Below are 27853 nucleotides of genomic sequence, written 5' to 3'. Positions count from 1 at the left end.
CCTAAACTCAACATGTATCCTCAAATTTTCATTGCAGGTTGTGACCAAAGAAAGACCAGTCAAAAGAAAAATCATTTACAATTATTTTTATCATCATGGTCATTATATTTTTACATCTCAGCAACACATGAACGCAGAATAAAAACACTTTCTGTAGAAGCAGAGCTCTGTCTCAGAGCTGCAGGTGATTTTTTTTGTGAGCCAAGCGAACAGGAAATTTAAAGGCCCAGAGCGTTACAGTGCAAAAAATGTGTTGATGTGTTAGGAAACAAAGACGCCAGATACAGAGACAAAGGGACGTTCAACACTTGAAATCATGTAGGCACTTGAAATTACAAAGTCAAGTAGAAAATGTAAACTTTGGTGTTTCAGTTTTACCTCTTTACTCAAACATTTTCTTCTTTTTGACAAAAACACTGACAAAGAGGAAGATCTGGGGAGGATTACATAATTTTGAGAATAAATATAAAACAAATTTTAATCATACTGCAAACCGTTTTCAACTAAATCAGGTTTGAGTCTGAATTAAACACTATCACTAAGCTTGTTTACAAGATATGAAGTCAATGCTGATCTTTAGCGAGCCATAAAGTGCATCTTTTTTGGATGGATGGGAAAAAACAACACTGAATGGAAATGCTGTAGACGCTTCCAGCCCATGAGGAATCCACAAGAAGCTACTTGACTGATTTGGGCCACACTCAAACTAATTGCTCCCAAACGTTAACGGTCAACTGGGCTGGGAACATATAAAACACAAATCAAAATAAAATCAGACATCTAAAAAAAAATATTGTGCATAAACAAAACGCTGTTTACGCTTTACAAACCAAAATCTTCCGTGTGCTCTGCTTTCCGAAAAAGAAAGCATTTAAGACAAACTCTCACAAAAGGCACTTTTCAACAAAACTGGGCGGATGTAGCACCATCTCTCATTCTTCACACGGTTAAAAAACACATTGTTTACCTCCTAATGATTCATTTTAAACATTGCTGGAACAAATTTAAGGCTGGGATCCATGCGACAGAACACCAGCTGAAACACTAACATTAACTTTCATTAACACTCAAGTTTGTGGATAAATCAAATTCTGGTGCCAAGGAAAGGCACCATGTCTTTAATGCGGCACATTGCAGAGCTGTGGTTCTTGACAGTGATAGAAATCAGTCAGATTTAAGGGCAGTAATTAACTTGGAAGGGTTCAAACTGACTGCCTGTCCCGGCAGCAACTCTTTAAAACATATCCAGTAACAAAACTTAAAGCTACAAGCAGGTAGATTAGGCACATGGGGACTTGGCCAACCAGACTAAGAAAGGAAGGAGGAAGGATAAAGCGTGGGTAACAAGAAAACCACTCTGCTGCTGAGCAGACTGCAGCGGTTCTTCGTCATAGTCTGGTATAAAATCCTCAGAGGTGAAGCCATCCAAGGAGTTCATAAGGTGTAAGTGTGCTGCCTGCTGCCTCTTTCACATGCCATGCTCCCATTCTTTGGCTTTCAGGAAAGGCCACATGTGACTCCCCTCACACAGCCTCCTCTCCGCTCCGTCACTGTCCCATCAGTCCATCTTACGGTGGTTGTTGTTGAGAAGTGTGTGGCCATTCTGCACGTGGCCATTTTTAGATTTTTCTCTCTGCTCGCGTTCTTCGCTTTCGTCTTCTGACTCCGTTTCCTCTTTGTCGCTCCGCTCATCCTCCACGATGTCCTATCAGGTAAAAAAAAAAATTAAGTTTTACTCATATAGTTGTAGGTTTTAAGAATTGGCTGTACATAAAAATCAACGAGCCTCCTTCTGCTATGCAAAAGCAGAGCCTAAATAATAGGGGTGGGAGAAAAAAATCAAAACTCTATATATTGGGTTTTTTTCTTTGACAAAATCGGGATTCTTTGTCAAAAGACCTTTTTTTTCAAAGTCAGAATCTTTATTTCAATCTTTGTTTATAAACTGGACTGGAAAAAAGTTACCACTTCTCTCCAGCAGAGGGTGAAATGTTTCCCTCTGACTCACATGATTTGCATTTTATGGGAAAAAAAGGATCCTGATATAGTCTGTAGACATTATCATCATTATTTAACTTTTTCACATGGTCTGGTGTTAAAAAAGCATACGAAAAATCACAAAAATTGTAAATACCGAAGAATTACAATTTAAATCAAATTGGCACCCCAAAAACCATAATAGAATCGAATTGCGAGAATAGCATATCGTCCCAGCGCTACAAAATACCTTTGAATTATTATCTTAAATTTGAAAAGCATGATCTAAAATCAAATTTATCTCTTGAAATAAAATATTTTTACTCTGAAACTGTATTTTCCTTACTTGAAAATTCAACTCTCTATATTCCTGAAGTCTGGAGTTTTGAAACCCGAAACAACAGTGTCAAAGGAAAACAAACTTTAACAAACATTGATCGCCCATGTGAAGAAGATTTCTCTGAATCTGTGCTCGATTAATCTTCCTCACAGATGAAGGTGAAATAACGGTTGCTTCACGCTGAACTAAAACCAAATCTTGAGACTGAACCTGATTTTGCAAATTGAAATTGAATTTTGTGTTTTTGAGTTTAAGGAATAAAGAGAGTTGAATTTTTAAGTGGGTTAAATAAAGTTTTAAAGCAAATAAATTCAATCGCACAAAATTCATTCCAATTTTAGACCACGCTTCTCAAATTTAATACAATAACTCAAATTCAGATTCAGATTCTAGTGGCACAAATCTCAGCCCCTATATGGGTTGACTAGTGGAGCTATAATATCCACATCCTGCCACAAACATACATTTATTGCTACGTTTGTCAACAGAGCTGTGAAAATGACGTTTTTTCCAATATTAAGCATAGAATAACTTTTCAGAACGGTTAACTAATTATCATTAGAGACACATAAATTAACAGGAATATTCTGGGAATGTATATTAACTACATTTCCCTGGTCATATACATGTATAAATATTAAACATTTTGGTTTGTTATAGGCAGACATGCATGCAAGTAAATCTAATGCAATATACTTAAATAAAGTTAACAACAAATAGAAAAACACTGAAAATTTCCAAGCCAAATTATAGAAAATTAATTTAATTTCTGGTTTAAACCTAGAAAATGTCCAATTTTCCCATTAGCTAAATAAATCCATGGAAATTTTCAAGAAACATTCTTGAAATTTTGTGGAAATTTTTCACTTCTTTGCAACCCTGGATGTTGGTATTTTGATGTCTGACTTATGCCAACATAAGTCATAACAACAGTTATAAGACTTATAACAACAGTTCAATTACAGAAGGTGGAGTTTTGATGGAGCTTTAAATATTTTGGCTTTACTTTTGAAGATTCACAATTTCATCCATTTTTTCATACACTGAATATTTTAGGTAAATTTCAAAATAATGCTTCATACATTGCTCGGCAGGAACCTCACAACCATGCGCAGGATGAGTGCAGCCCAGAAGATGTGCAGAGCCTGCAGCACGAGCATGAGCCCGTTGAAGAAGTAGAAGCCAAAGAAGGTAGGGTAGAGGGTCAGGGGGTACACCAGCGTTGTGTATATGATCCTGAGACGAGAGGACAAAGGCAGAACAGAGAGTCCAGTCAGAGCCACCTACACTCGCCATCAAAAGCTCATTGAGAGGCGCCAGAGCTGTGCACAATGCGTCTGTTGTTGCATTTACAGAATACATGAAATGTGTGCAAAACGAATCAGTGCTCGTCACAATCAACTTCATATAAGCTGACGAAATCCAATCAGAAAGGATTTGCTTTATAAAATCATCAAGATCAAGTTACTTGACACATTATATTTGCTTCTTTTGTTTGCTGAGCAGATTCCTTTGTCTCTTTGTAACCAGCTGGAAGCTGGGAGAGTATGTCATGAACACCCCCGCCTGCCTGCACGGTCTTCTTTTTTCTTTTGCTGGATTTGTTGAGAGAAGGCAGCGTGAAGGGTGGCAGCATGAATGTTGAATCTACAATAGTGGAAAAAATACTACGCTAAAATGATGTTAATGTTTTTATTTTCTCTTTTCATTTAGCCAGATATAAAACTAAGCAGAAACTGAAAAAGAGACTGAAAAATATGTAGCTCACTGAATATAAAAATTGTTAATATAGTTGCTCAGGCTGGAGTAATGAGAGGAGTTACCTGGAACTAGTTTTAGCAGCAGATTAATTCTTACTTGCTGCAACATAGGTTAGCGTGAGTGGGATCAATATGAATAACATATGCAAAAAAGAAGATAACTGTGTGTGAAAGTTAATTCTTTGGCACAACAGAGTAAGATATTTTGCCTTAGAAACAGCACAGCACCGTTGAATATATGTTTGAGATAAAACAAGTGCAATCTTGTAAAGAAGTCTGAGTTTTTACCAGAAGGGAAGGATTACGAGGCGTGTGATGAAGAAAACTGCTGCGAACACTGTGAAGATGAAGTTGCAGGTTTTCCTCCAACCTGCATAGTTGAACATTTTGGCTGACTGGAATGAAAGACAAAGAGTTCAGGGATAATATCAAAGTTTAAGCTTTCCACACATTTACCTCTAGAGGGCAGACAGTGAGCTGTGTGAGGTGGACTCATCATCATCATCAAGTTACTCAGCAATGCTTAACTTTAAGGAGGCAGGAGGCACGTGTGTTGTTTTCATGATGAGTCTTGTGATTTGGTGGCTTCATACTTAATATGCACACATATGCTAAACTAATATGGAAAATACATGTCTTAAACAAACGAATGTGTGAAGACAACAAACACACACATGATTGATGAGGGAAAAAAATCCCTTTCTGTTTTTCTCGTGTTCGCTGGATGTCATACCTCCATCAGGTAGTCAGAAGCATCATGCACTAACATGATCAGAGTTCCTCCTCGTATGTAGTTGACCAACCAAGAGAACCCGATGAGGGAGATGGTGGCTACATGGTGAATTATTTGCTCTTTGAAATCCTGCAGAGAGAAAAAAAAACAGAATTAAGAGAGTGGTGATGTGAAACACTGTTTAGTGACCTATTGATCAGGCCGTGGAGATTGGTTACTAATCGACGGAGTGTGTCTGACAGATGCTACTAATGATTAACTCTGCACAGCAGATTATATGGCACTGTGGTTATAAAATCAAACCACATCCACTTGCAGTAGGAAGAAAGAAACTTTGCTTCTTATGTTTGGCGATTCATGTTGTACTTTTGCTCATTTCAACACCAGAAAACCATTGTTTTGGTTTTAAGGGTTTAGCTCCCTGCATTTGTGTAAGCTGCAGTTACAAAACGAAACCTGGCACAGAGAAGAGGCCTCAGATTTCTGACATGCTTCAGGACTGCTGGTTTTTACAAATTTTAGACCTGTGTGTCCTTATGCAGCACTTTGAACTGAAGACACAGCTTAGTTTAGACTTTACTCCTCTTAAACAGGCTGTATGGGAGCGATAGAGCATTATCTTTAACTTTAACAGCTTCACTCAATACATTGCATATAGCCAGGGCATCTCAGCATGAGGAAATCAATATCTAAAACCTCAACATACATTCCCAGCAAAGAGATCGTTCTCATTAGTTCAAGTGAGTGATCTCTCTGGATGGGATGGTTTCTGAGGGGCTTTACAGTCAAGAGATAACAAAGTTAAGGAGAAAGCGCTGCACCACTTACCTTACGTTTGACATCTGATGCTACACTAAAAAGCAGGGAGAGGTAGAAGCCCAGCTCGATCATGTAGTACCAGTACTGTGAAGGCAACAGAGGCTGGAGGAAAAGAAGAAGGAACTATGAGAGTGACTGTTTGCTATACAAATATTAAACAGACAAAGCTAGGGAGGATAACTCGGCACAAAATGGGTGTAAACTGCAGGTTTTAGAGTAAGCATACCATTTTCGGGAAGCCGTCCCACATCCGCTTTGTATCATAAAACCATGGTTTCTGAGAGGAGAGACAAACTCAATATTAATGAAAGCGTAAGTGTCCAATATTAACCACAGGCTCTCTGCTGCAACAACAATAACAACAGAATGGAAAGCAATGTTTGGCTGGCATCCAACACTCAATGGTAAAAAGTCAGATTTCTGTAATTTACTTTTGAAAAGCATGTGTCGCAAACAGCATATACACGGTGAAAACACAACGGCAGAAGATAAATTGAACATTTTCAGATGTACAGGTACTCACATCAATTAGGGCTGCCAGGCCAGCAAAGAAAGCAAGAAGGTAAAAGGTAAATCTCCAACTGTAAGAGAACGCACAGCAGCTCAGAAATCCAATTTTGGGCAAACATCGAGACACACAAGTTTCAGAAACGATCACTTTTGAATAGGGCTGGGACGCTATTCTTGCAATTCAATTCTATTACGATTTTTGGGGGGGTGACTCAATTTAAATTGCGGTTCTTCGATATTTACGATTTCTAGTTTGCTTTTTTTTAACACCAGACCATGTGAAAACGTGAAATGATGATGATAACGTACAGACTATATCAGGGGCCATATTTTCCCATAAAATGCAAATCACGAGAGTCAGAGAGAAACATCTCACCCACCGCTGGAGAAAAGCAGTAACTTATTTCCAATCCAGTTTATAAACAAAAACTCAAATGAAGAATTTAAATACGAAAAAAAAGTTTTTTTGATATTGTCAAACTAAGAAATTCCAAGATGTTGTTTATGGATTTCTTTCCCCCACCCTTACTTGTAAAGACAGAAAGGATCATTTTTAAAAAGCAGATACATTACATGATAGTCATCCTCACAGGGAGGGAAACTCCCTTTGACAGCTGATGAGAAACACCTGGATGTGTCTCACATACTTTTGCACTTTTTGGCATGACTAAACACCATGTTTCCTCCTATCACTGCAGATTTTTTTTTGCAATCACATACAAGAAATGCTTGTTTCTGTGAACGAGTGTGTATCTGTTAACACCTGAAGCTGTATCTATCAGCTGCATGGAAAAAACACTCAAAGACAACGCGTATTAATCAATTTTGAAAATCTGATGTTTCAATTTATACCAGCAGCAGAATTATTTATATGCTACTTTTATCTGATTTAAACTAATAAAAGTGTCTGCATTGAGATGTCAAATGAAGATGTGAAACTTGCTGGACTTTTTCAACATCAGACAGAAAAGCAGCACCAGGCTGTTTCAACATATCATGACCTGAAACTGTTGAGATTCTGCTTTTAAAATGTAATCTAAACTGACATGACAACGGAAAATTTATGAACTGAAAATGAAAGAACATCCAAGACAGCTTTACTGACACTCAAGCTATGATAGCAGGCCTGTTAATCAAAATTAAGCACAATCTGGGATTGGGGTGCTCAGGCTGATTGTTACCTCGCTTCCCGAAACTTTTTGAGCTTGCTGGGTCTGTCCTGGTTCCTCCGCCGCCTGAACCACCTCTGGACCTGTCGCACTGAACATCCCGTCTGTTTACTTAAACTTTCTACGGAGCTCTGGCAACAAAAGCAGCACGAAGAGAGAGGGAAAGGTTACTGCTGGTTGTGACATTTGTAGTCATAAAGCTGACTGGTCACATCAAATGTAGGTGATTATTTTTAATCTCTTTAGAACGTGTGTGTGTCTGATGTGGCTCAAGCTGCGCTGCCGCCAAAGGATACACAGAATGTATGAGGCAGCGCTGGTTAATGCTGAAGTATGCAGGATGGTTACCTGTGTGGGATGCTTTGATGTGCTGAAGAAAAAAGACTCCAGGACAGGATTTGGAGAAGCGTGAACCTGCTGCTTGTCACTCACTCCCAGCAGGGATGCGAGAGGACTCGCTACAGTCCTGGGGAGAGAAATCAAATAGGATGTAGAATATTGTTTATGAAGCAGTTTAAGTTTGTAGGAAAGATGAAGGAAAATCAAAAGGGGTAAGACAAAAAGTGATGAGTCACCTCTCAAAGATCTGTCTGATGACAAGGAAGCACAAAGCGATGGGTATGGAGGCCCAGAGGTCCTTTGGTTTGGGAAAGACTACATCGTCGTGGTCCGTCAGATCAGCCCAGCCGTGCCCTTCAGGAAACCAGATCCAGTCGGCCCATATCATCTCATTCAACCGAGACAACATCCTAAACGAAAACAGAGAGGGAGGATTTGTTGGAGTTTGTCTGTTTTTTCGATAGAGGGAAATTAAGAAATAGTAAAAAGACTCTGCTCTGTGATCTCCATTTCAGATTTTCCATTAGGGTTATTAGATCAATTCAGAAACGCACTCAGCTGTGACAATATCCTGAGAGGAAGCAGAGGAAACAGAGAGCGGCTGAGGGAAAATGAGTATTGATTGGAGGTGATTAATCTCTCTGGGCATCTGCAACAGGCTATCGTACCAGGGTACTTCCTGATCCAGATGAAAAGAAGGGATGATAAAGGAAGGGGTATGTAACGCTGCACAGTCACATAAAGCCAGTGAGAAATCATCATAAAGCTCTGGGTGAGTATTAAATAGGTCTAAACTTAGGGATTAACACATCTTCATACACAGAATACGTACTCTAACACAAGTGCAGAGTAAATATAGGTCATTAAATATTAAACAGGAAGTAGTTTCAGTAAAGCCTGTGGTATCTGACATGTTTGTGCTCAACAACACTGACAACATTTCTCTTTGTTATTATACAATCAGTAAAACTGAGAGCTGCTCTGCTGTTTTTCACATTTATTAATTTCCTCTAATTTATAACATCTGAACCAGGCAGAGGAAATTGCACAATTTGCATGCCACTAACTGATAATCTCTTGAGCAAGATTACGTTTCAATTTCCCTACTGTTTACCAGCTACTCATGTTCACTGAACCAGAACTGAATAGCTGCTCAAAAACACATATGGATGGTTATAATTGTTATTATGACTTTTATCAAAACTGCTCTAAATAACAGAGGGCCAGGTCAGCCATTTGATAGGTTTGTTCCAAAAGGATGGAGCTCAAAGCCTTTTATGTAAGACGGATCAGAGGTCTGCGCTCTTTGGAAAACCACAGGATGAATGAATAATGTTAGCCTGCACTTTGGTCTCATTTGAAGTATCCTAAACCATGTAAAAGCACTGATATGGACATCCATAGTCCCCAGATGTTGAATCCTAAAATCTCCCAGTGTTACATGGTAACCATGTGCTTAATGTGTAGATTACTTTGAGATACTCTGCTATGATACCACTTTACATCAACTGCCCAAAGAAGATGAATTCATGGTTTCCATGTGATGCCTCAGTATCTACGGATATTCTAGTGGGTAACACAGGAACAACTAGAAAAAGCACTCAGAGAGCACAGACTTCCACCAAGCTTACTGTGATTGTGATGCAACACTTAAGTCCTACTTTAATGTTATACTTCCTTTCAGTAGACTGTCTGCTACAATTTGGTGTTAGTTGCGGGTTTGTACAATAATTTGTTACCTAACAGTGTTGAAGATTATGATAACCCAGTACATATTTCATATTCCAGATCTTAGAATCCAGAATATTGCCAGGATCCGGATCGTACTTTTACATCTGTCAGAAATTATCGCGACTTTGTCTTGTATTGTTTTGCAAAGCAATCCAACCATTTATCGTGGAGTTATATACACATATGGTGAAAACAGCACTATCTCACAATGATAAAGAATCCTTTAAAAAAATATTGGATCCAGATCACCTCCAAAATTAAATCACTTCTTCCTTATCCCATTTTGAACATTTCCTGAAAATTCCATCTAGCTCTGTTTGTTACATTTTGAGTTAAGTTGTTCACAGACAAATAAACAGACAGACAAACTCCCCCAAAAACATAACCTCCTTGTTGGAGGTAACCATTTGATGGGTTACCATGAAATAAGCTGAATACAGTATTTTTAAGATCCCTGTGAGACAGTTTCCACTAACTACTTCTTATGACTGTTCTATTGGATATGTTTTTGGAAATCGGAAATGTATAGCTGATAGAAAAAATGTCTTGTAGAATCCACATATAATTTGAAAACAGTTAAAAGTGCTTTGAGTTGAGTTGAATAAATCTGAAGGTGTAAACTGTGAGATGTGTATCACCTTTTATGACTTAATGTGATAAGATTCACAGGTGATTCTTTCCCATAACTTCACTGTATTCTAGCCGTCAAACGTTAGCGTTGTAGTTGTAATTTCATCTCATCTCAATAGGTGGCAGTAATGCCCCTGAAACGAAATGCCAGCTACGATGAATCAAAAAAGAAGACCAAGAACATTGGAGCAGTGAATTGTGGGATGTGAGGTACACTGGCCCGTTGTGTATGGAGATTTTTCCCAAATCAGTAAGACATCCATTTTTTTTTTTTTTTTTAGCAGACAGCAGATTTTGACTCTTTTTCACATACTACACACTGCATACTACACTTTGAGAAAAACTGTACGCACAGCTGTTTAAGTAGCTGGTTTTGAAAACAGCCACAGTAAAGGATGCAGATATGAATGCTGTTTATTGTGCAAAACCAGCACACTGCCTTTTTTTTTTTTTTTTTTTTTTTTTACCAAATTACCATTTAGACTTTCATTTTAATACCATACATTGTCAATTCCTCTTCAATTTCTCTTGAACCTTTAAGGGTATCAGAGGATTAATTTAATGATATTTGTCAAGCTCCTGAGTTTTCCAAAGTGTTGTAATGAGGTTAGTAATTTTTGTTGGTGACAAAAACTTGCAGATATTAAGACATTTACTTCAGGCTTTGATGAGCTGAAGCACAACTGGTTTAGTTTAGCTCAAAGCACCATAGTTCCTAAGTACAGGCTCACAGGTTCCTGGTTTTAGGGTCTTTTAGGATCATAAAGCACTAACAATAAGACGTTAAGTGCTGAAGTTACACTCTGACTAAAAGGGAGCAACATCAGATACCTGGACATTCCCCCTGCTTTGTTATTAGAGTGCAGAAACAGCAACAGGATAGGCAGTCGACCAACCCAGTGTGACATCAGTGCTACTGTAATTACCTATTTAAAGAGCACTAGGTCACCTGTGGAGTTTTACGATGTCAGATCAGCAGGTTTAGATCACCACACTGACTCATGCTACTGATGCACCTTTGCCTCTGCAGTCAAAGTTTTGTACGAAACAAAACATTTAAGAGGTAATTAAGGCTGATGAAAGAGATCCCTTCACAAGGATTGCAGGTGTGGACTTTGACCAGCTTCTACTTTAGAAAGAACACACAATTACACTTACTCTGCCTTTGTTAGCAGAGGAGGTTCACCTAAACGTATGTGTTGCACTTTAAAGATGGTTCACTGCTGAGACAACAGTGGTAAAATATCAACCGTTCTGTCTTTTAAAGTTAATCAATGTAGGGGGTCAAGTAAGCCAGTATGTGTCTTCAGAAACTGACAGTTTGCTCTTGCTTTGCATTCAGTATTTGAATGAATAATAAGACTTTTGGTGAATGTACGTCTTTTTTGTTAAACTGGGGGAACTGGTTACAAACCTTGCAGCTGCAACAGTTCTCAGGGGTATATCCAACTTTTAAAGATACAGTGTTGCCGTAAAGGCTCTATTTCATTGCGTGAGAGCAGATTGAAACACATTCCCACACAGGAAATCTGACTGGTTGGAAGGTGTGCATAGCTCGTACACAGTAAACATCCTCCTGCCCTGATGTTTATTTGTGGAAGTTAAGAGTTAAATTTGTTAGTTCAGCAGGTTCAACTGCTGCAAGCTAAAGTAAACTTCATTCCCTTTTGTTAGCCAAGCTACTGTTGGTTGGATTAATAAGTATGCCATGATACAAACAGGAACAGTGGACTGGTGGATGCAGCTTAGCTTACAGCACATATTGCACTCCATTCATGCTGTTCCACCTGGACAGAAAACAACAGGCATGTGTGGACTGTTTCTGTGACTCTCCTACTCACTGTACCAAAATGATTGTAGTATTCTCCTCCACCTGCTCCCAGGTTGGCTGACTTCTACTTTGGCATCACTAGATCATTTAATCCGGTACAGCTCAGCTTGTGCTGACATTTTGTGTCGAGCTGTACTGGAGTTGACATTTTTCCAACTCCAGGAGAGTTTTTGGAAAGATCAAAGTGCACAGTTGGAGCATTAATGGTTGAGTGTTGTTCTTGGAGAGGAACCAGATGGAGTGACTTCAAATTTTCTATTTCTATTTTATATTTCTCTCTTCAAAGCTAAGCATCAACTATTGTTGTGGAAAGACAGTTAATATCTTTAATAATGTTGAACCACCTACTAAATCCTGTCTGACCATCTCCTGCTTCTGCCACCATGAATGGTATCTCCTTCTGATGGTTACACTGATCAGCCATGTGTCTGTGATCACATGCCTTACAGTTTCACCTCACCAGGTGTGGTCCGAAACAGCCCTTACCTGGTAACAAATGGACCCAACTAGATCTCTGAAAGTGTGCCTCCATGGATTAGACTTGGAGATCAGTGTTCTGACACATTTCCATCAGAACCAAGACGAACTTCATTCAGCAATTTCTGCTCAAGTGGCTCTTCAGTTGGATAAGACGTCACAGGAAAAGCCTTCACTGCCCAGACACATCAATGAGCCTTGTCTACCAACAACCCTGGCTCTGGCTCACCATTTCTCTGGTGTTCACCCCTGAGGAGTAGCAACATCCAACAAGCACTGCATGTTGTGGAGAAGTTACATGTAGGGATGGGTATCGATAACTGGTTCCTCTTAAGAATCAATTAGAAATGGTTCAATCCATTAATGGTTTCCTTACACACCAGAGTGGCCAGACCTTACGCCAATGTCATGTGTTGTGCCACACGTCAATCCTGCTCATCAGTCCGCAACAGAATTTCCAAGAGAAAGATCAAAGCAATGTGAACCTTGGCTTTACTTTACCAAAAAGGACGCCAACAACACAAAGTGCACGGAGTTAATTGCCAAGAGTTTTATGTCATATCTATTTACTTATAAACCCAATAAAAATACAGAAAACCTGTAAAGCCTACTTTTTGTACAAAGAAAATTCACGGGAGGAACTGATAAGAGAATTGCTGTAGAATTGGATTGATAAGTGGAATTGATAATGACAGTGGTATAAATATAATCTTATCAATACCTATCACTAGTTACGTGTAGGTTTGCTTATGGAAACATGATGTACTATGACAGACACTTTGACACCTTTTATGAGGAACAGATGAGCGAGTATTTGAGTGGAACATTCGAGGCTGGCTTTGAATCAACAGACACGGTAATCTATAAATTAAGATTTATATAAATATCATAAAATATTGTTATTAAGATATTTTTGGGGCTCTAGACTTAATCACACCCACTTCTGTCTTGGAAGTCTCGATTCTTTCTCTGCTACTCTTTATGTTACATAATTTTCTAACTAGTAAAATACAGACTCCCCATTGCAGTTACAAAAAGCTAAATGCAAAAATGTGGTCTAATTTTGTGCATGTATAAAATGTTGCATCAAAACATCAAATCATACTCTTACTCTATAGTTTTCTGTGCCTGTGTATGAATTTTTGAGTTAAAGTACTTGTGCAAAAGCACATTGCAGACTTCATTTCTGACAGTAACTGAGCATTATTCCCTCTGGCAATGAGATGACAATAAAGACGACTTAAACAGAGTACGCCTTTGAGGGCTTGAGACATACAAACAAAGTGGTGAGATAAGTAAATCTTCAGGTAAATGCTGCCTAAAAAACTCCCCAGGCACCCTTTTAACTGGCAAACCCTGATGACACCATTAGAGCAAAGCAGGAGCCTGCTAAGGAAGCTCTTTTTTGACTTTGTTAAGGGATGAGGCCAACTTGTTCATACTATAAAGGCCTTTTGTCTTCAAAGTACAGTCGTACGTCACACAGTAGACTAGAAAGAAGTGTGATGTTGAGGTATGTAAACAAAATAAATTGAGCCAAAACAGTATTCACCTTATCTACGATAATGTCAATGAGTTCTGGCTTATCTGTGTCAAGTGAAGGTCACTAAATGATGATTACCATTCAAAGTTTAGCAGTTAGTGTCAGTCACTGCTCTCTACGCTGTTTGCGTGGACCCGTGTAGGGAGTGGCTGAGTGAGTGCATGGCGCAAGCGGGGAGTCTCCCGGACATAGCGGAACAGACAGCGAGATGGAGCTTTGAAGAAGTTTCCTAACACTAAACTCACACACAAATTTCAAGCATTACAATGAGAAGGTCGGTTAACTCGAACGAATGATGTTAATTCGAGGACACTACGGGTAACTTTCTCTGGCGACGTCTCCAGTTTACGTTGGAAAACTTTCTTTACGTATTCATAAAAGGTTCCATGACAGTTATAAACGGTCGTGTCCCAGCGGGTTTCAACTTCTGTATTTTTACTAGCAGCTGCTACTCGTTATCGGTTTCAGTTTTAATGTATAACTGGTCTTCTCTTATCGCGGTGTTACTGAACAAACATCACCGACATCGGGAGCAGTAAAGGCCTGTTAGCTCGCCAAACTTTAATTAGCGCGAGACGCTAAAGTTGTCTAACGGCTAAGTCAGGAAGATTCTGTTAGACTATCATTAGGTTAAAATCTTCGGATAAATTCTCCTGAGACGACGACTCTCACATTTCTGTCTAAAAATAGCAGCCCAATGTGTGTTCCCGACGAGTCATCTATCATTTGAGTCTCTAACGGAGCACGAACAGAAGTTTCAATCTTAACGTTCGTCCAACTGGCGTAAAATGCGCCTTTGCATCATGTAACGGTTACTTACCTCTCTTCACTCTCACTGGACGTATGCGGGCAGGTAATGGAGCCTTAAAATGCACGTCGAGTCGGCTGCTGCTTTTCTTCTCTTCTTGGTGAAGTTTAGCGGATTTCATGTAGTTCTCGCCATCAAACACAGTCCAACTTGTTGTACGTTCAATGAGTTACAATCCGCCTCCTTCTTTTCTCTAGTTAACCTCAGGTTTGCCACATTCTCAGAAGAAAAAAGCTGTGTCGCACTTTCTCTCCTAAACTATTCTTTTGGAGGAAAAGTAGTGTAAACTTTTTCGTCTAATACAAGTTGTTTGAGCGGGTCTCAGCTTGTTGGTTTGAAGCTGGGTAATTCAATTGGACGGATGTAGTGAATATTATGGTAGTAGGATATGTTAAAAGTGAGCCGGGCGGGGAGCAGGCTATTTAAAGTGACGTGAGCCTCTACCCTGTATGGGGAGTGGTTAGTGCCACAAAACGGCAGCTGCTAGCAGCTAGGCTACGGTCTTTGATGGTGCCTTCAAATGGGGTCATTTTCATAAGGAGAGGCCACATAATGCACACTCTTATTTTACTCACAACATTGAAAGTACTTTTTGTTCTCTAAGCTATAACTTCACAAGATGTTACGTGTCTAGCAGTATTTTCAAAAGGGTGAAGCTAATGGGAGCAGTTTCACATTACAAATAACGAAACAGAACTGAGCCAAAAAAAAGCTAACATGAGCAAGGATGTAGCTCGTACAACATAGGCTGCGTCTCAGATCGTGTACTTCTACTTAAACTTTACACTGACAATTTAGAAAAATAAAGTAGTGCACTATGAGTTCTCAGCTGGCCAAGAAGCAGAAGGGGCAGGAACAGATCAAACAGTGGATGGCCACTGCAGTTAATGAATAGCAGAAGAAGAAATTTGTCCATTGCACTAGTAGGTACACAGTGTTCGAAGCACACTTCAAAGTGTACTAACGGAACCTGTTTGAGACAAAGCTGCAGTTTGATTGACAGAAGACACAAAAACAGAGCAATGGCAGATGTTTATTTAGATAGCTAATTTTGTTGTCTTGTATTATGTTCCAACAAGCGATGTTTAAGCTAAAATCTATAAATCTTATTTAATATTTTTACTATTTGAAGGCATTATTAGCCTTTATTTTAGTATTTCATTCACATTAAACACCTTTTAAATAAACTCTAATAGAAACAAGTGTTAAATATTGTGCCTTTAGTATTGGATGGAAGGGCAGAGGCACAAAATAAAGCATAAGGCTTCAGTGAGACACCTTTATGGGCTACTTGACCACAGTCATTTGTGACCTTTTTTTATAGTTAAAACAGATGGTAACATTAGCCAAAATTATTTTTTTAGTGTTTTTACCTAGTTTAAAATTCAACAGCTACATCCCTTTCATACCAAAGAAGGAAAAAGAATTTAATTTAAAATCAAACTAGATTGATTAGGTGGAAACCCATCAGTGTGCAGGATCTCTCTGCCTGTAGAGGTGCCCTTAGGGGTGATCTAACACATTTTCATCACTTTGAAGTGCCTCTTACTGCTCTTCATCACTTTTACTTGCGTGTAAGGGCATGCAAGAGGTTATTGGATCCAGTTTTACCTACTACAGCGAGAGTCTTTGGGGGACTGCAACACGGCTCCTTCTTTTTGAAAATACCTAGAAGCATACTTGATCATGTCGGTGAGGGCACTACATTGAGTACGTATTCCTCTCTAAGGGCATTCGTAAGTCCACAGTACTGCACAGCCTTCACAGTTGGCACCCTGGAGGGATGCTTATCCATTTTCTCCATTACACATTAGGGAATGCCAGGTAAGTGAAAAATGAGCTACTTCCTTGTACATCATCACCAAGGTTGGTTCTGAAGCTTTTGTTTTACAGCTCCTTTCTCTCCTGAAATTTAGAGTTTTCAAAATATTAATGTGGTCCCTTAGGAGATGAATTTTACTTTTATCTGTCGCTGTGGCACTTATCACCCCTCATACATCCAGACATGCCAAGGAAAGCTAAGGCGTGTTTGAACGCATCAGACCAACCCGAAAATGCAGACACAACCCAGCTGTGGTCACACACACCTCAGCTTTTCCATCATCCTCTAATCTGAGCTGGATATTTATTTAAGCGGCGTCATTGCAAAGTCATAGTGGGAGCTTGCTGAGTTGGGATTATCAATGTTTTAAGACGATTATGTTTAATTAGAAAGGAGATTGTCAGGCCTGAAAATATAAAGTAAAGACAACCCATTCAAGGAACCCAAATAAAGGCATAAAATGATCTAGGTAATTTTCTTCATGCCAGTCTTTGTAGGTTTGATCTACAGGTTGGAATGCATGACAGTGTGGAGGCCAGATGTTTTCCACTTGGCTTTAAATTCTCATTCAGGCCAATAGAGAGCAGCAAACTCCCCTGGATGCCAGATCTATGAGCAAACACCCAAACTCTGACACTGCCTTTGTCTATTCTCCTGCCTACTTACGCAGACGAAACAAAAATGATGCCATGTTATGATACATTACATGTTGTGAAGCAGACAGTTATGTACACCCCTTTTTTTTTCTAAATTGTACTTTATTTTCTTTTAAAGACATATGTTTTAAAACAGCGATTGTAGAGAATAAATAAAGAAACATTATGTTTTTTTAACTTCCATAGTTACATTTATGTAATTAAAAACTCTATTATAAGTGTGTTCATTGTCTTGAAGACCACAGGAATCCTCTTTTTTTTTCTTCTTAAATTAAAAAAGGAATTGTCACATCTCCCCCCTCATCAAATTGATTACCAAATAAATCAAACGTAAAAAATCAAGATACAAAAATTCCCAGCCCTTCCTTCCGCTTTTTAATTTGAAAAGTAGTGGCAGCAGAGATGTTTACTGGAGAAGTCTTTTACAAACCAAGGTATGTACAGTGAGAGGAACTCCATTTCTCTTTCAGTTTCATCACCCCATGGTTTTAATTTACGTATAAATAATAAAACTAACTCTACATAACAATATTACCAATGGTAATCATACAGAATAGTATTTTCTTTAGCCTCCAACTGTGCACATTGGCTTTCTGTTTACGCCATAGACCACAAATCACACTATACAGTAAACCCTGTTCAGTAGAATAACATCAGTGATATGCTTTTTTTTTAACATGTAGATCTTGTTGCCGACAATAGAGTATGTACATAATATAAATGAATCCAGCTGTGGAATGATAGGAAATCTGGAGCACTTCTGATACTGCGGATGCTGAATCAGTTGAAGTTTTTTGTTGCTGATATAACTGCTGTTGTGGTTGCGTTTTGCAAGCGCATATACATGTTACTGCTTTTTGTGAAGTGTTGCTCCTGTGCTATACGGTTGGTCAGACAACCAAAAAAGGCTGGGACATCCCGAGTGGTTTTTCTTGATTGAATTCTTAGGTTTCTCCTGGAAGTGAGAAAAAAAGAGCACAGAGAATATTAAACCAAATCACAGCAATAAAACACATACATTCAAGACTTTGGAAGTGTAGTGGTGTCTGCAATACACACTGCTTGCACTGATGCCTCAGGAGAGTCTCAGAAATCAACTAGTGTCCATGCAACTCAAAAAGTGACAGTCATACCGCTGCAAGTGTATGCACGTTCTTCAAAAATACTTTATCTCTTTTGGCAGGCAAATTAATTCAGAACATGCACAGTAGGAATTCTGGTGTGGATGAAATCTCTGATCAGGATCAGGACATTCATCAGTATATTTTCTATAACAAGAAGTTTTACTTCTAATGATGGTCACTGCAAACAGGGCATCTGCAGAGACCAGAGACATCTATACTTTTTTAAAAGATGTATTTTATCAAAGCTGATTATATGCTGTATGAAAGTATTAACTCTATAAGTCTTTAGTTCTCAATACAATAATCTGCCTATGACTTGACAGTTACATGACAAAGTAAGATTAACAGGGATGCAGCCTTTGGAATTTCTCAGTGCAAACATTGGCTCCAGGTTTGTTCATTTCACAAAGATGTTAAAATTTTAATTTTACAAAATACATTAATCAAGGGCCTTTCATTTTTTGTTGATTTTTTTTATACAGCTTGGTCAGCGACCAGCAGATACCCTGTGCACATCCTGTGAAGTTTTTTTAACTGGTGGACACATTTAGATGTACACTTTTCAGTAATATGTAGAGTTTTAGGGTACATATTTATATTTATTTATTTTTTTAATATTTTGGGGTCCCAGAATTCCTACAGAGGAATGCAGTTCCTCAGCCAGCAGCACGTGTCACAGGAACCAAACAGCTGTACCCAAAACCTTTCTAAAGTAAGGTTAGTGTCTCAGTTTAACAAGAACACACACACACACACATTCACTTACACATGGATATATTTGTTTTACATCTATTTGAAACAAAACAAATGTACACATCGTCTGGAGTCTGGCAGTCTCATTCTTGCACCGTCATTCAAACACACACACACATACACACACACACACTTGCTATAGTAGCAACCAATAACGGGGGCACTTTCAGTACATTTTCAATCTCACAAAAACCAAACAAAGTTCAGGCACAAAGTCACTTGGAATCGAGTTACAACCAAACGAAAACCCCGCACTCACCAAAAAAACTACCACACCTAAACAGAGGGGATGTGTAAGAATGATAATCATGACAGACAACAAAAAGAAACTAATCAAAAAGCAAAAAGTCTTAAAAGAAAAACGTCCTAATAGATCCATATTTGATGGACAGCAGGCGAATTTGGCTCTGAGCTTTGAAGCTTTTTGAGGACTTTGAGGAAAAACAGCGTGTCATGATAATCAGTTACTTACAGATGCTGAGGTAAAGTGACAGTTATTGATCAGTGTTTGCAAGGATTAAAAACCAGGACAAAATAATAAGAGGAAACTCACAACGCACCAAACACAGTTCATGGTCGCCACAGTAACCCGCCATGCAGTTGAGCATGGTGAATCAAGGCAACGGCCCAAAAATAAAACAAAATTGCTAATGGCAACCATCACAGGCAATATATCGCCACAGCAACCAACACAGGCCAATTAACTTACAACGCAGTGAGAAGGAAGGGGGAGAGGTTTTAGCGGTTGCTAGGCAACCGTAGCCATAGCGACGCACGTCTCCACGTTATATGTATGGACGGGGGACAGTCTTGAGAGTGGTGTGATGTTTTGTTCAGGAAAAATGGCATGTGGCACAGCACAAAAACAATAAAATGAAAAAGTAAAACAAAAAATTAATGACGGACAGTAGTTGGCATTCAACCCTGCGACAGAACACTGGTTAGACAAAACATTTGAACCCAGTTAAAATGTACTTTTCAATCACAATGTCCAGAGGAAGAAGTATCTTTACACAGAGGATTTCAAACTGGTGGTATTTCAAAGTGCTGCCACCTCATTAAAGCTAATTATCTGTAGGGTTATTGACTCTAGTTTCATATAAAAGACAGCCGCTTTAGTAGTGAGCCTCCAATTACATCCACTCTGCCTCTTTAACTCGCAGACACATTTCCAGCTGTCAATCAGTCCCTCCCTGTCCTCTCACATATGTCAATACAGGATAACTCACCTCCTTCAGTAAGGCCTGTTGGCATCCTTGGGCCTCTTCAGCTGCACCTTCAGTCTCTTCATGCCAATCTGGAAGCCGTTCATGGCCTGGATGGCAGTCTGGGCGCTGGATGGGTTGTCAAAACTCACAAAACCTGAGGCAGAGAGTGACAGGTTTGATGTTACTCACACTCATTTAGCTCTGGTGTGATGCTGGTGTGATGGGAAGCTGGGATGCTGTTATAATGTCATACTGCTGTGCTGCAGGTTAAGTTAGTTGTGTGCATCTTCAATTTTTGAAAAAACATTTTATCATAGTGTTTTGGTTAATTAAATAAAAAAAAGAAAAAGAAACGCACAATCGTTTATGACATTTCAAACAGGAAACTCTAAAACAAGAATTAGCAACAGCTCTAGACCTTCAAAATGTCCCTACATATCCCTACCTCTGCTAATGTTTCTGGCAATGTGATGTCACAAGTCCCACACTTAAACAGGTAGGTGATCAAGGCGTGGCATTGATAAGTGCTGACTAGTTCATAAAGTGGAACTGTTTTTAACTGAAGGTGCTGCAACTGATATTAGAGGGCACTAAGGTGGCCGAGTGCAGGAAACACTAAAACAAGTAGCGAACATTACAGTGTTAGTTGACATGGCACCTTATTCTACTATTCTGTCATTTAGCATAAACAAAAAAAGGCGCAAATAAAGCTGGACTGTTTTGTGGGCTAGGATATTGCGCTCTTGCTAGTGTAAGTTTAGCTAGGAATACATTTAATGCTAACATCAGGCATTGCGAAGCTAAAGCTGTTGGTTAAAGTATGTTTTAATATCAAATTTCCTTCAAGGTTCAGTTTCTGATCTAATCAGTTTCAATTTAGTGACATCAGGGGAAAACTGACATCATTTGAAAACACCAACAGAAAGTTTAAAACACTGAAACAAATAAAACCAAACAAAGTATGTCTTTTATCATATTAAGTCATAACAGCCCTTAAGGAGACTCACCAAAGCATTTGCTCTGATTGGTGGCACGGTCAACGAAGACCTTTGCAGAGATGACATTTCCGAAGGGCAAGAACATCTGCAGGATCTCAGAGTCGGTGAACTCCTGTGGCAGGTGGTAGATGAAGATGTTGCAGCCCTCGGGACCTGAACACAGGCAGAGGGAAGCCATGATGATACAGATATAACGAGACAAGACAAGTTACGACAGAGTTCCCTGTGTGATGTTGAAGGTTGAGTTGGTTAAGTGATGTGCTACCATGACACGTTTGATCTTTTCTTGATAGAGGTGCTGCAGTGATTCATAAAGCTGGGATAAAAGTTGACAAAACAACCCCAAATGCTACTTTCAAAAAAAAAAACTGGGTTCATGAAAAAGAAGGTCACCATGTTTCAATAAATTACCTTTGTTAAATGAGAAATTTGTCCCCTTTTTAAAATATGAATCAAGCTTTGATATCTCAAAATCCTTCTAAAAAAATGATAGTCAAGTATTTGTTTCGAGAATAAACTCATTTAAAGATGGGGTTTTTCACTCCCAAGTAGCTTAACACAGCTTAGATTCACAGCTCAAATAACTCAACTTATCTTAAGGAGAATGAGGGGATTCACCAATTGGTGATGTCACAAGTTGAGCAAATCTAAAACTCATTGTTCAGAGCAGCCTGTTGTCCTGTGATCAAACACAACCTTACTTCACAACTTGAAACTTGTTTCTAATGCATATAAAAAAACACGATAACACCTCTTAAAGCAACTGTACAATAATTAAAAAAAGGCAGCTTTATTAGCATAAAAAGTAAGATGCACAACCAGACATTCAAAGAGTCCTTTCTTGCAGAGATCAGCTCAGCTTAGCAAAAAAAATTGGTGGTTATATTATCAGAAGTTAACAAAAACCAAGATACCTTGAATGTTAGAAAATAATGGTCAAATTCTTGTCCAGAGTTCTTTTCAGAGCTGTTATCTGTGTTGTAAAGTGAGTGTGATTTGTGATAAAATAAAACACTTCATTTGTAGTGAGTGGGTAAAAGCATACAAGACCACTGGAATGTTTGTCTGAGATATGATTATTCCAAAGCTCCCCCGCCCTGAGACCTCTGAGTCTACCTTCTCGCTGCTGCAGTTGCTGAGGCTGCTGAGGCTGCTGAGCCACCAGAGTGGGCTGGTGTGGGAACGGCTGTCCCACCAGGCCGTACGCGGCGGGGTAGGTGGCTGATGGGAGAGGAGGAACAAGTGAGCAGAGAGCAGCAGAGAGGCAGGAGGAGACGGCGAAACTAATGAGATGTTTCCTGAAAACAACATCTGACAGAGCTGCGTCTCCTCCCACAGATTTGCTAAAAGTGGGAGATGTTTTGCATATATCTGCGATTTGTGACTCATTCTATATCGAGCTGCGGCTTATTTACATTCAGCTACATACTGTATGTGCATGCTTTGGAGTGAATCTGTACTTTACACATGCAGTGTTGGAAAGTGGGGGAGTGTACGGTGGTGTAGCTGCATGCAAGTCTGTTACATAAAACCTGTTTTGCATTCTGGATTCACGAGCAGAAAGATTATTTCAAGGAATTAAATCTTTAAAAACCTGAAACTTGACTTTCTATCTTCTTATTTTTTACTTGCTCTGACCTTCCTGTCCTTGTATCAATTTTAGTTTTACAAAACATTAAAATTTTTCATTTTTTAACTTTGTGTTTCCTTTTTTTCTTTTCTTTGCCTTCGTCCTTTTGAAAGGAACCTTGTTACCCTGACCTGCTGAAAACCTTGCTCCATTTTTATGCTGAATAAAAACTTGAGTAAAAGAAAAAAATGGAACAAAAATCTAACATCCGCTAATACATTTTACATCGACTAAAGGAAAATTTAGGACCTTAATAATTAATTCCCAGTTTTATTAATCATCTTCAGATCAGATTTTTAACTTTTGATGGACATGTATTTGTTTTTTATTGTTTTCTAACATTTCATTGTCAGCTATTCTTTTTTTGCCTTGCCAAACTTGATGTACTGTTGCCAGCTTTTGTTCCTATTTTCAGTCTGTTTGCTGCACTGTGAAGAACCTGGGCAGCATGCTGGTTGGACCAGTGCTAGATTTAAATAAATCAACTTGAAACAGAAAGAGAATATTTGATTTCATGTTCATCTCCAGTATATTTGAATCTAAAACATTATCTCTTTTCTCCTTCAGCAAACAACCCCTCACTAGCTTGTTATAAAGACATCAATGCATTTCCATTAAAATTCCAGTTTATGGTGATATACTGAACTCATGACTTAGACTCACCTGTGTAGTGCTGCATGCCTGTGTAAGCCTGCTGCAGGGGGTCCAGAACAGGACTCTGAGCTGTGGCACAGTAAACAACATCATCACTAACTGCTACATGCACATACAAAGAAATCCTAAATGCTTTTTAGAGCACAGCAGCATGCTCCAAATAACGCTCGGAGCTTTGGTTTCATTTCAGTTCCTCTTAATTAAACCGTCACTCTTGCATGTCAAACAGGATGAGTCTGTGAGGAATATTTCATGACAGGAGCACAGTTACTCTTTACTATTTAAAAAAAAAGAATACGAGGGGTTTACCTTGGTAGGCATGAACCCCGTTGGTGTACAGAGCCTCAGTTGCTGATTGGCTGTTGGGTGGAGCTGGCACAGATGGGTAGCTGTTCACTGCGATGGGTGGAGGCAGAGCAGGAACAGGTGTGGCGGCAATGGAGGGAGGGGTGCTGGTACCTGCAGATACGTTATGTTTATTCATCAATCAGATGAATATATTTTACTTTCTCACCAAGTTTCATGCAACCACGGGCGTGCTAAAATACTCACAGTTCATTAAACACGCCTAGAACAATCCACTTATCCAAATATTTTACGGGTGAGGAAACACATACAACGGTTTGTCAGACCTCAGGGTTGCACAAACGCTTTAAAGTGAGCAATAGATTTTCAAAATTTAATCATATTTGTGAAGAAAAGCATCTTAGTGTCTTAAACTAACACTTGCTTAACAGCAGTAATGCCCCAAATTCTGCCGTGTCACTGCCATAAATCAGACTATTGGCCAATTTAAATTTTAGTGTGTGATGAAAGCACAAGATGAAAAGTGACGGTATCAGCAAAGAGAGTACTGTTTATCCTGAGGGGGAAATGAACGTCTGTGCATTTGTTGTTTACTGTTTCATTAGCTGACAGTTAGGGCTAGAGGGGTGGGTTTTTTTTGGCTGCCCTGAAAACAAATAAGCACTGATTTTAAGAAATCCCCTTAGTTTTGAGTGATTCTGAAATAAAAGCGTATATATTTATGAGATAAGGCTTGAAGATTTTAACCCGAGTGTGGACAAGAGCCAAAGATGCATATCAATAACTGCTTTTTGCTTGTTACATTGACACCTGAATTCATTGCCTGTAAGCTACACATGCAATGTTTACATATTTAAGTGTATATGTTTGTTCATGAATATATTTATACACAAAAGAACAATAAGAGTCTTTTCAGTATAAATTCTCTTGATCTTTGTGCACAGGCTCCGACTTGTATCCCATTTTACAATCTTTCTCCTTTAAATGTAAGAGTTAAATCAACTATATGACAGTTGGAAAAAGCAGAAACACTAGAAAATAGACGTTTGTTATTTCGTCCTCTTAGGTCCCCCTCTCCTTGTGTGTCTGTCCTCATATTTCAAGCAGAAATCTAATCAAGGCCAGCCAGGGCCAGACATCTCTGCCTCTCATTACCTGAGGAGGGGGTGATGGATGCGATCGGCGTGGCAATGATGCTGCTGGGGTTGAGAGCGGCGAGCTGCTGCATTTGAACCGCCGCCACCGTGGCAACAGGGGAGAGGTAGGCCGACTGCGCCACCAGGGCCTGCTGCTGCATGAGCTGGAGGACAAGGAGGGAGACCGAGACAGAGTGGATGTTTAGAGGTTTTGTGTGCTGCAAACACAGAAATATTACAAAAAGCTGTAGATTAGAATCGTAGATGGAAACACTTTGTTCAGATTTCCATAATTACCAAGCTTAACTGACAAGAGCCGGTCATAAAAATCGAACATGTTTCATATAATTGCAGTGGCTCCAGTCTGAACCTCAATCAGGAGTCAATACATTTAAAGGCCACATCTCTGCGTGCAGCAGAGGAGCACAGGAACAAGTCTCACTCTAAGTCACAATAACATTCTGTCTTTAAATCCTGAGCCCTGATTACATTAAATCTCCCTCTGCTCCACTTTTTTAATGCTCCCATCCACAGGCTTTTTCATTTTTAGTCTTATCTTTACCGAAATATAAAACGTCAGTATATATCAACACATCCATTACAAGCAAAAATCTTGTCATGGCTCCTTAAGCTTCAAAAATGGAACATTTTTTAATGAGCTGAGTCTGAATCCATTTGCAGTTAATGCTCAATTAGCAGTGACAGGAACAGTAATATGGCCCTGCTCTACGCTGCAAATTACGATTTTATTCCAGTAAAAATCACCCGAGAAGACATTAAAGCTGATTTTATTTTAATAACACCGCACAAGACGCTTTGAGTAATGTTTGCTAACAAGATATTTAAATTTGAGTCGTTTCTTGGAGGACATCGTTAGATAAATATTTTCCCTTTTTTTGCCACATCTGTTTTACTTCAGAGATTACAAGCTGTTTCCAGGCTTTATCTTTGTGCTGACAGTTTTGTCATGCAATCATTCCTCTCTTAATTTAGCTTCACAAACTTTTGACGGAAAGATTATGGCCTCATTTGCTCTGGATTTAATTTAGAAATCTCAGCATCACTTTTAGGTGCCTCCAGGAGAGAGCGTGTGCGCTTGTTTGTGAGTGTACGAGCTCCTCACAGCCTGTGTGTAGGCGTTGTAGGCCCCGAGGTGCAGGGTCATGGGACTGATGACACCCAGCTGAGAGGCCACCTGCTGCATCCGCCGCAGCCCTCGCTCCTTCTCAGAATCTGCAAACTTCACCACCAGACTCGACGAGGCACCCTGAGGAGGAGGAGGAGGGAGTAAAAAAAAACATATTCAATCTCTCAACTCTGCTGTCTGACACCACTTCAGCTGAGGTGGAAGAAAAAATCACAGCTGGATGAGGTCATGGCTGGTGAATAAGAAGATGCTAAAAACTTCACCGTTCTGTCTCTGGATCAAGACTTTTGTTGCAAAAGTTTTGTTTATGTGCTTGTTTTGAGTATTTTAAGTGATCGTGAGTGTTTTTTAATTGTATTCATATACTTTGCTGTCTTTCTGTTGCACTGCTGTGGGCTGGGGGAAGCATCTTATCATTTCTTTATGTAAATGCATAAGGAACATGATGAATCAAGTCAAACTGAATCTGGAGCTGTAATCTGTGCTCTCAAATAAAACCAGAAGTCTGCAAAAACAACATATAAATCAAAAACTGTCTCAAATTCAAAGGAAAAAAAATAAAAATGTTGTCTATTTTAGCATGTGAATTTGAAAGAAAGGAAAAATTAAAAATAATCTATATGTAACGACTCAAAAAGTTGTAAAATTGAATGAATAAGCCGTGTTTGTTCGGCAGCACCCAAGCAGAATCCAACGACCAAAGCAGGAACAAAAAGTAAGCTAATTTAAAAACCTGCCGTCCTTTAATAAAACGATAGAGTACAAGTGCTGCCGGGTCTTTGTAGTAATCGCCCTTCATGTTTTTATAAGCGTGTGTGTGTACGTGTGTGTAGGTGTGGAGGAGGGGACAGAAAAAGAGAAGTACTGACTATTAGCTGAGTCACTCCACTGAGTGTCTAAATGACTGTGTTTGCAGGATCTAAATGTGTGTATGTTTGAGTTGATGTTTGAGCGTAGCTGTTTATGTGTGTGTGTGAGAGTGTGTGTGTAAGGGGGGGACTCACAGGTAAAGTACGACTCCCGTGCAGAGCATTGATGGCAGCCTGGGCCTCTGCGTTGCTCTGGTACTTTACAAACGCACAACCTAGATGAAATGACACACAATTAAATGTCACACACACATACACAGACACACACACACACACACTTTGTACAGAAACTACTTCCCTTTAAAAACACATTAGGAGCCGTTTTAGATCTAGTGCTTCATCAGTTACCGTGGCATCATTAAACATGGTCCAGGGGACATTCATTGCTTCATCAATCATAGTCCGTAAACCACCAAACGCATCATTAGCTCTGACCCATAAAACCTATCGCACCATTAGTCAGGCCTCTCACAACCAAGGCACAGAAATCCAGCGCCTGTGTTTGAACTGTGGCCAGACTTTGATTTACACAGCAAATATCATTAGCATTATTGTTAGCGACAATAGATATTTACATTTAAGCCATGGTGAAGTGCCTGAGGCTGAATTGACAGAGCTGGATTAAAATACCAATAGTCTCAGTCAATGTCACTTTTACAGTCACCATCGACAGTAGGCTCCTGTTACAAGAGTTTGATCTGACAGATCTTTAAAAGCTTTAGGGGACGAGGGGAGGAAAGAGTGTTACTGATAACTTTGCTGAACTTAAGAAAACTACACTCTGAGATACTTCTATCTAGGCTTCAACGTCAGTCCTCAATGCTACAGGGATACCTTTATTCCCCTTATTTATGTCTGACCATCCTTACAGCTTTATGAGCTT

The 27853-nt window shown here is 39.3% G+C and overlaps 2 protein-coding genes across 4 annotated transcripts in view; both read right to left on the bottom strand.

Annotated features, from left to right (window-relative positions):
* Positions 1 to 68: 68 nt before the first annotated feature.
* Positions 69 to 14955, bottom strand: cers2a (ceramide synthase 2a). The gene is made up of 11 exons (XM_074687472.1): positions 14680 to 14955; positions 7884 to 8057; positions 7657 to 7774; positions 7321 to 7439; positions 6153 to 6210; positions 5856 to 5906; positions 5639 to 5731; positions 4811 to 4939; positions 4366 to 4472; positions 3400 to 3553; positions 69 to 1705 (listed from the first exon to the last, which is right to left on the bottom strand). The coding sequence occupies exons 2-11, from the start codon at positions 8054 to 8056 to the stop codon at positions 1559 to 1561; spliced, it is 1149 nt and encodes a 382-aa protein (XP_074543573.1). The 5' UTR covers position 8057; positions 14680 to 14955; the 3' UTR covers positions 69 to 1558.
* A 2321-nt stretch (positions 14956 to 17276) lies between these two features.
* Positions 17277 to 27853, bottom strand: part of celf3a (cugbp, Elav-like family member 3a) — a 36914-nt gene continuing 26337 nt past the window's right edge. Inside the window, exons 6-15 of one of the 3 annotated variants that reach the window (XR_012599532.1) lie at positions 27106 to 27185; positions 26078 to 26221; positions 24974 to 25118; positions 23822 to 23971; positions 23522 to 23581; positions 22345 to 22449; positions 21238 to 21381; positions 20252 to 20384; positions 19732 to 19831; positions 17277 to 18100 (exon numbers count right to left, since the gene is read on the bottom strand). Coding sequence is in view for 2 of the 3 variants with exons in the window: in XM_074686399.1 (XP_074542500.1) it covers positions 20257 to 20384; positions 21238 to 21381; positions 22345 to 22449; positions 23522 to 23581; positions 23822 to 23971; positions 24974 to 25118; positions 26078 to 26221; positions 27106 to 27185 (956 nt within the window). In the remaining variant the exon portion in view is untranslated. The remainder of the gene's footprint in view (positions 18101 to 19731; positions 19832 to 20251; positions 20385 to 21237; positions 21382 to 22344; positions 22450 to 23521; positions 23582 to 23821; positions 23972 to 24973; positions 25119 to 26077; positions 26222 to 27105; positions 27186 to 27853) is intronic. The other 2 variants (XM_074686399.1, XM_074686400.1) reach the window with 2 other exon arrangements.

Source organism: Halichoeres trimaculatus, unplaced genomic scaffold (genome assembly GCF_033239565.1).
Source record: "Halichoeres trimaculatus isolate MK-OKI-2021-1 unplaced genomic scaffold, fHalTri1.1 fHalTri1_scaffold_14, whole genome shotgun sequence".
Taxonomy (NCBI): Eukaryota; Metazoa; Chordata; class Actinopteri; order Labriformes; family Labridae; genus Halichoeres; species Halichoeres trimaculatus.
Note: the sequence above shows the minus strand (reverse complement) of the source record. Positions and strands in the feature narration are given on the sequence as shown.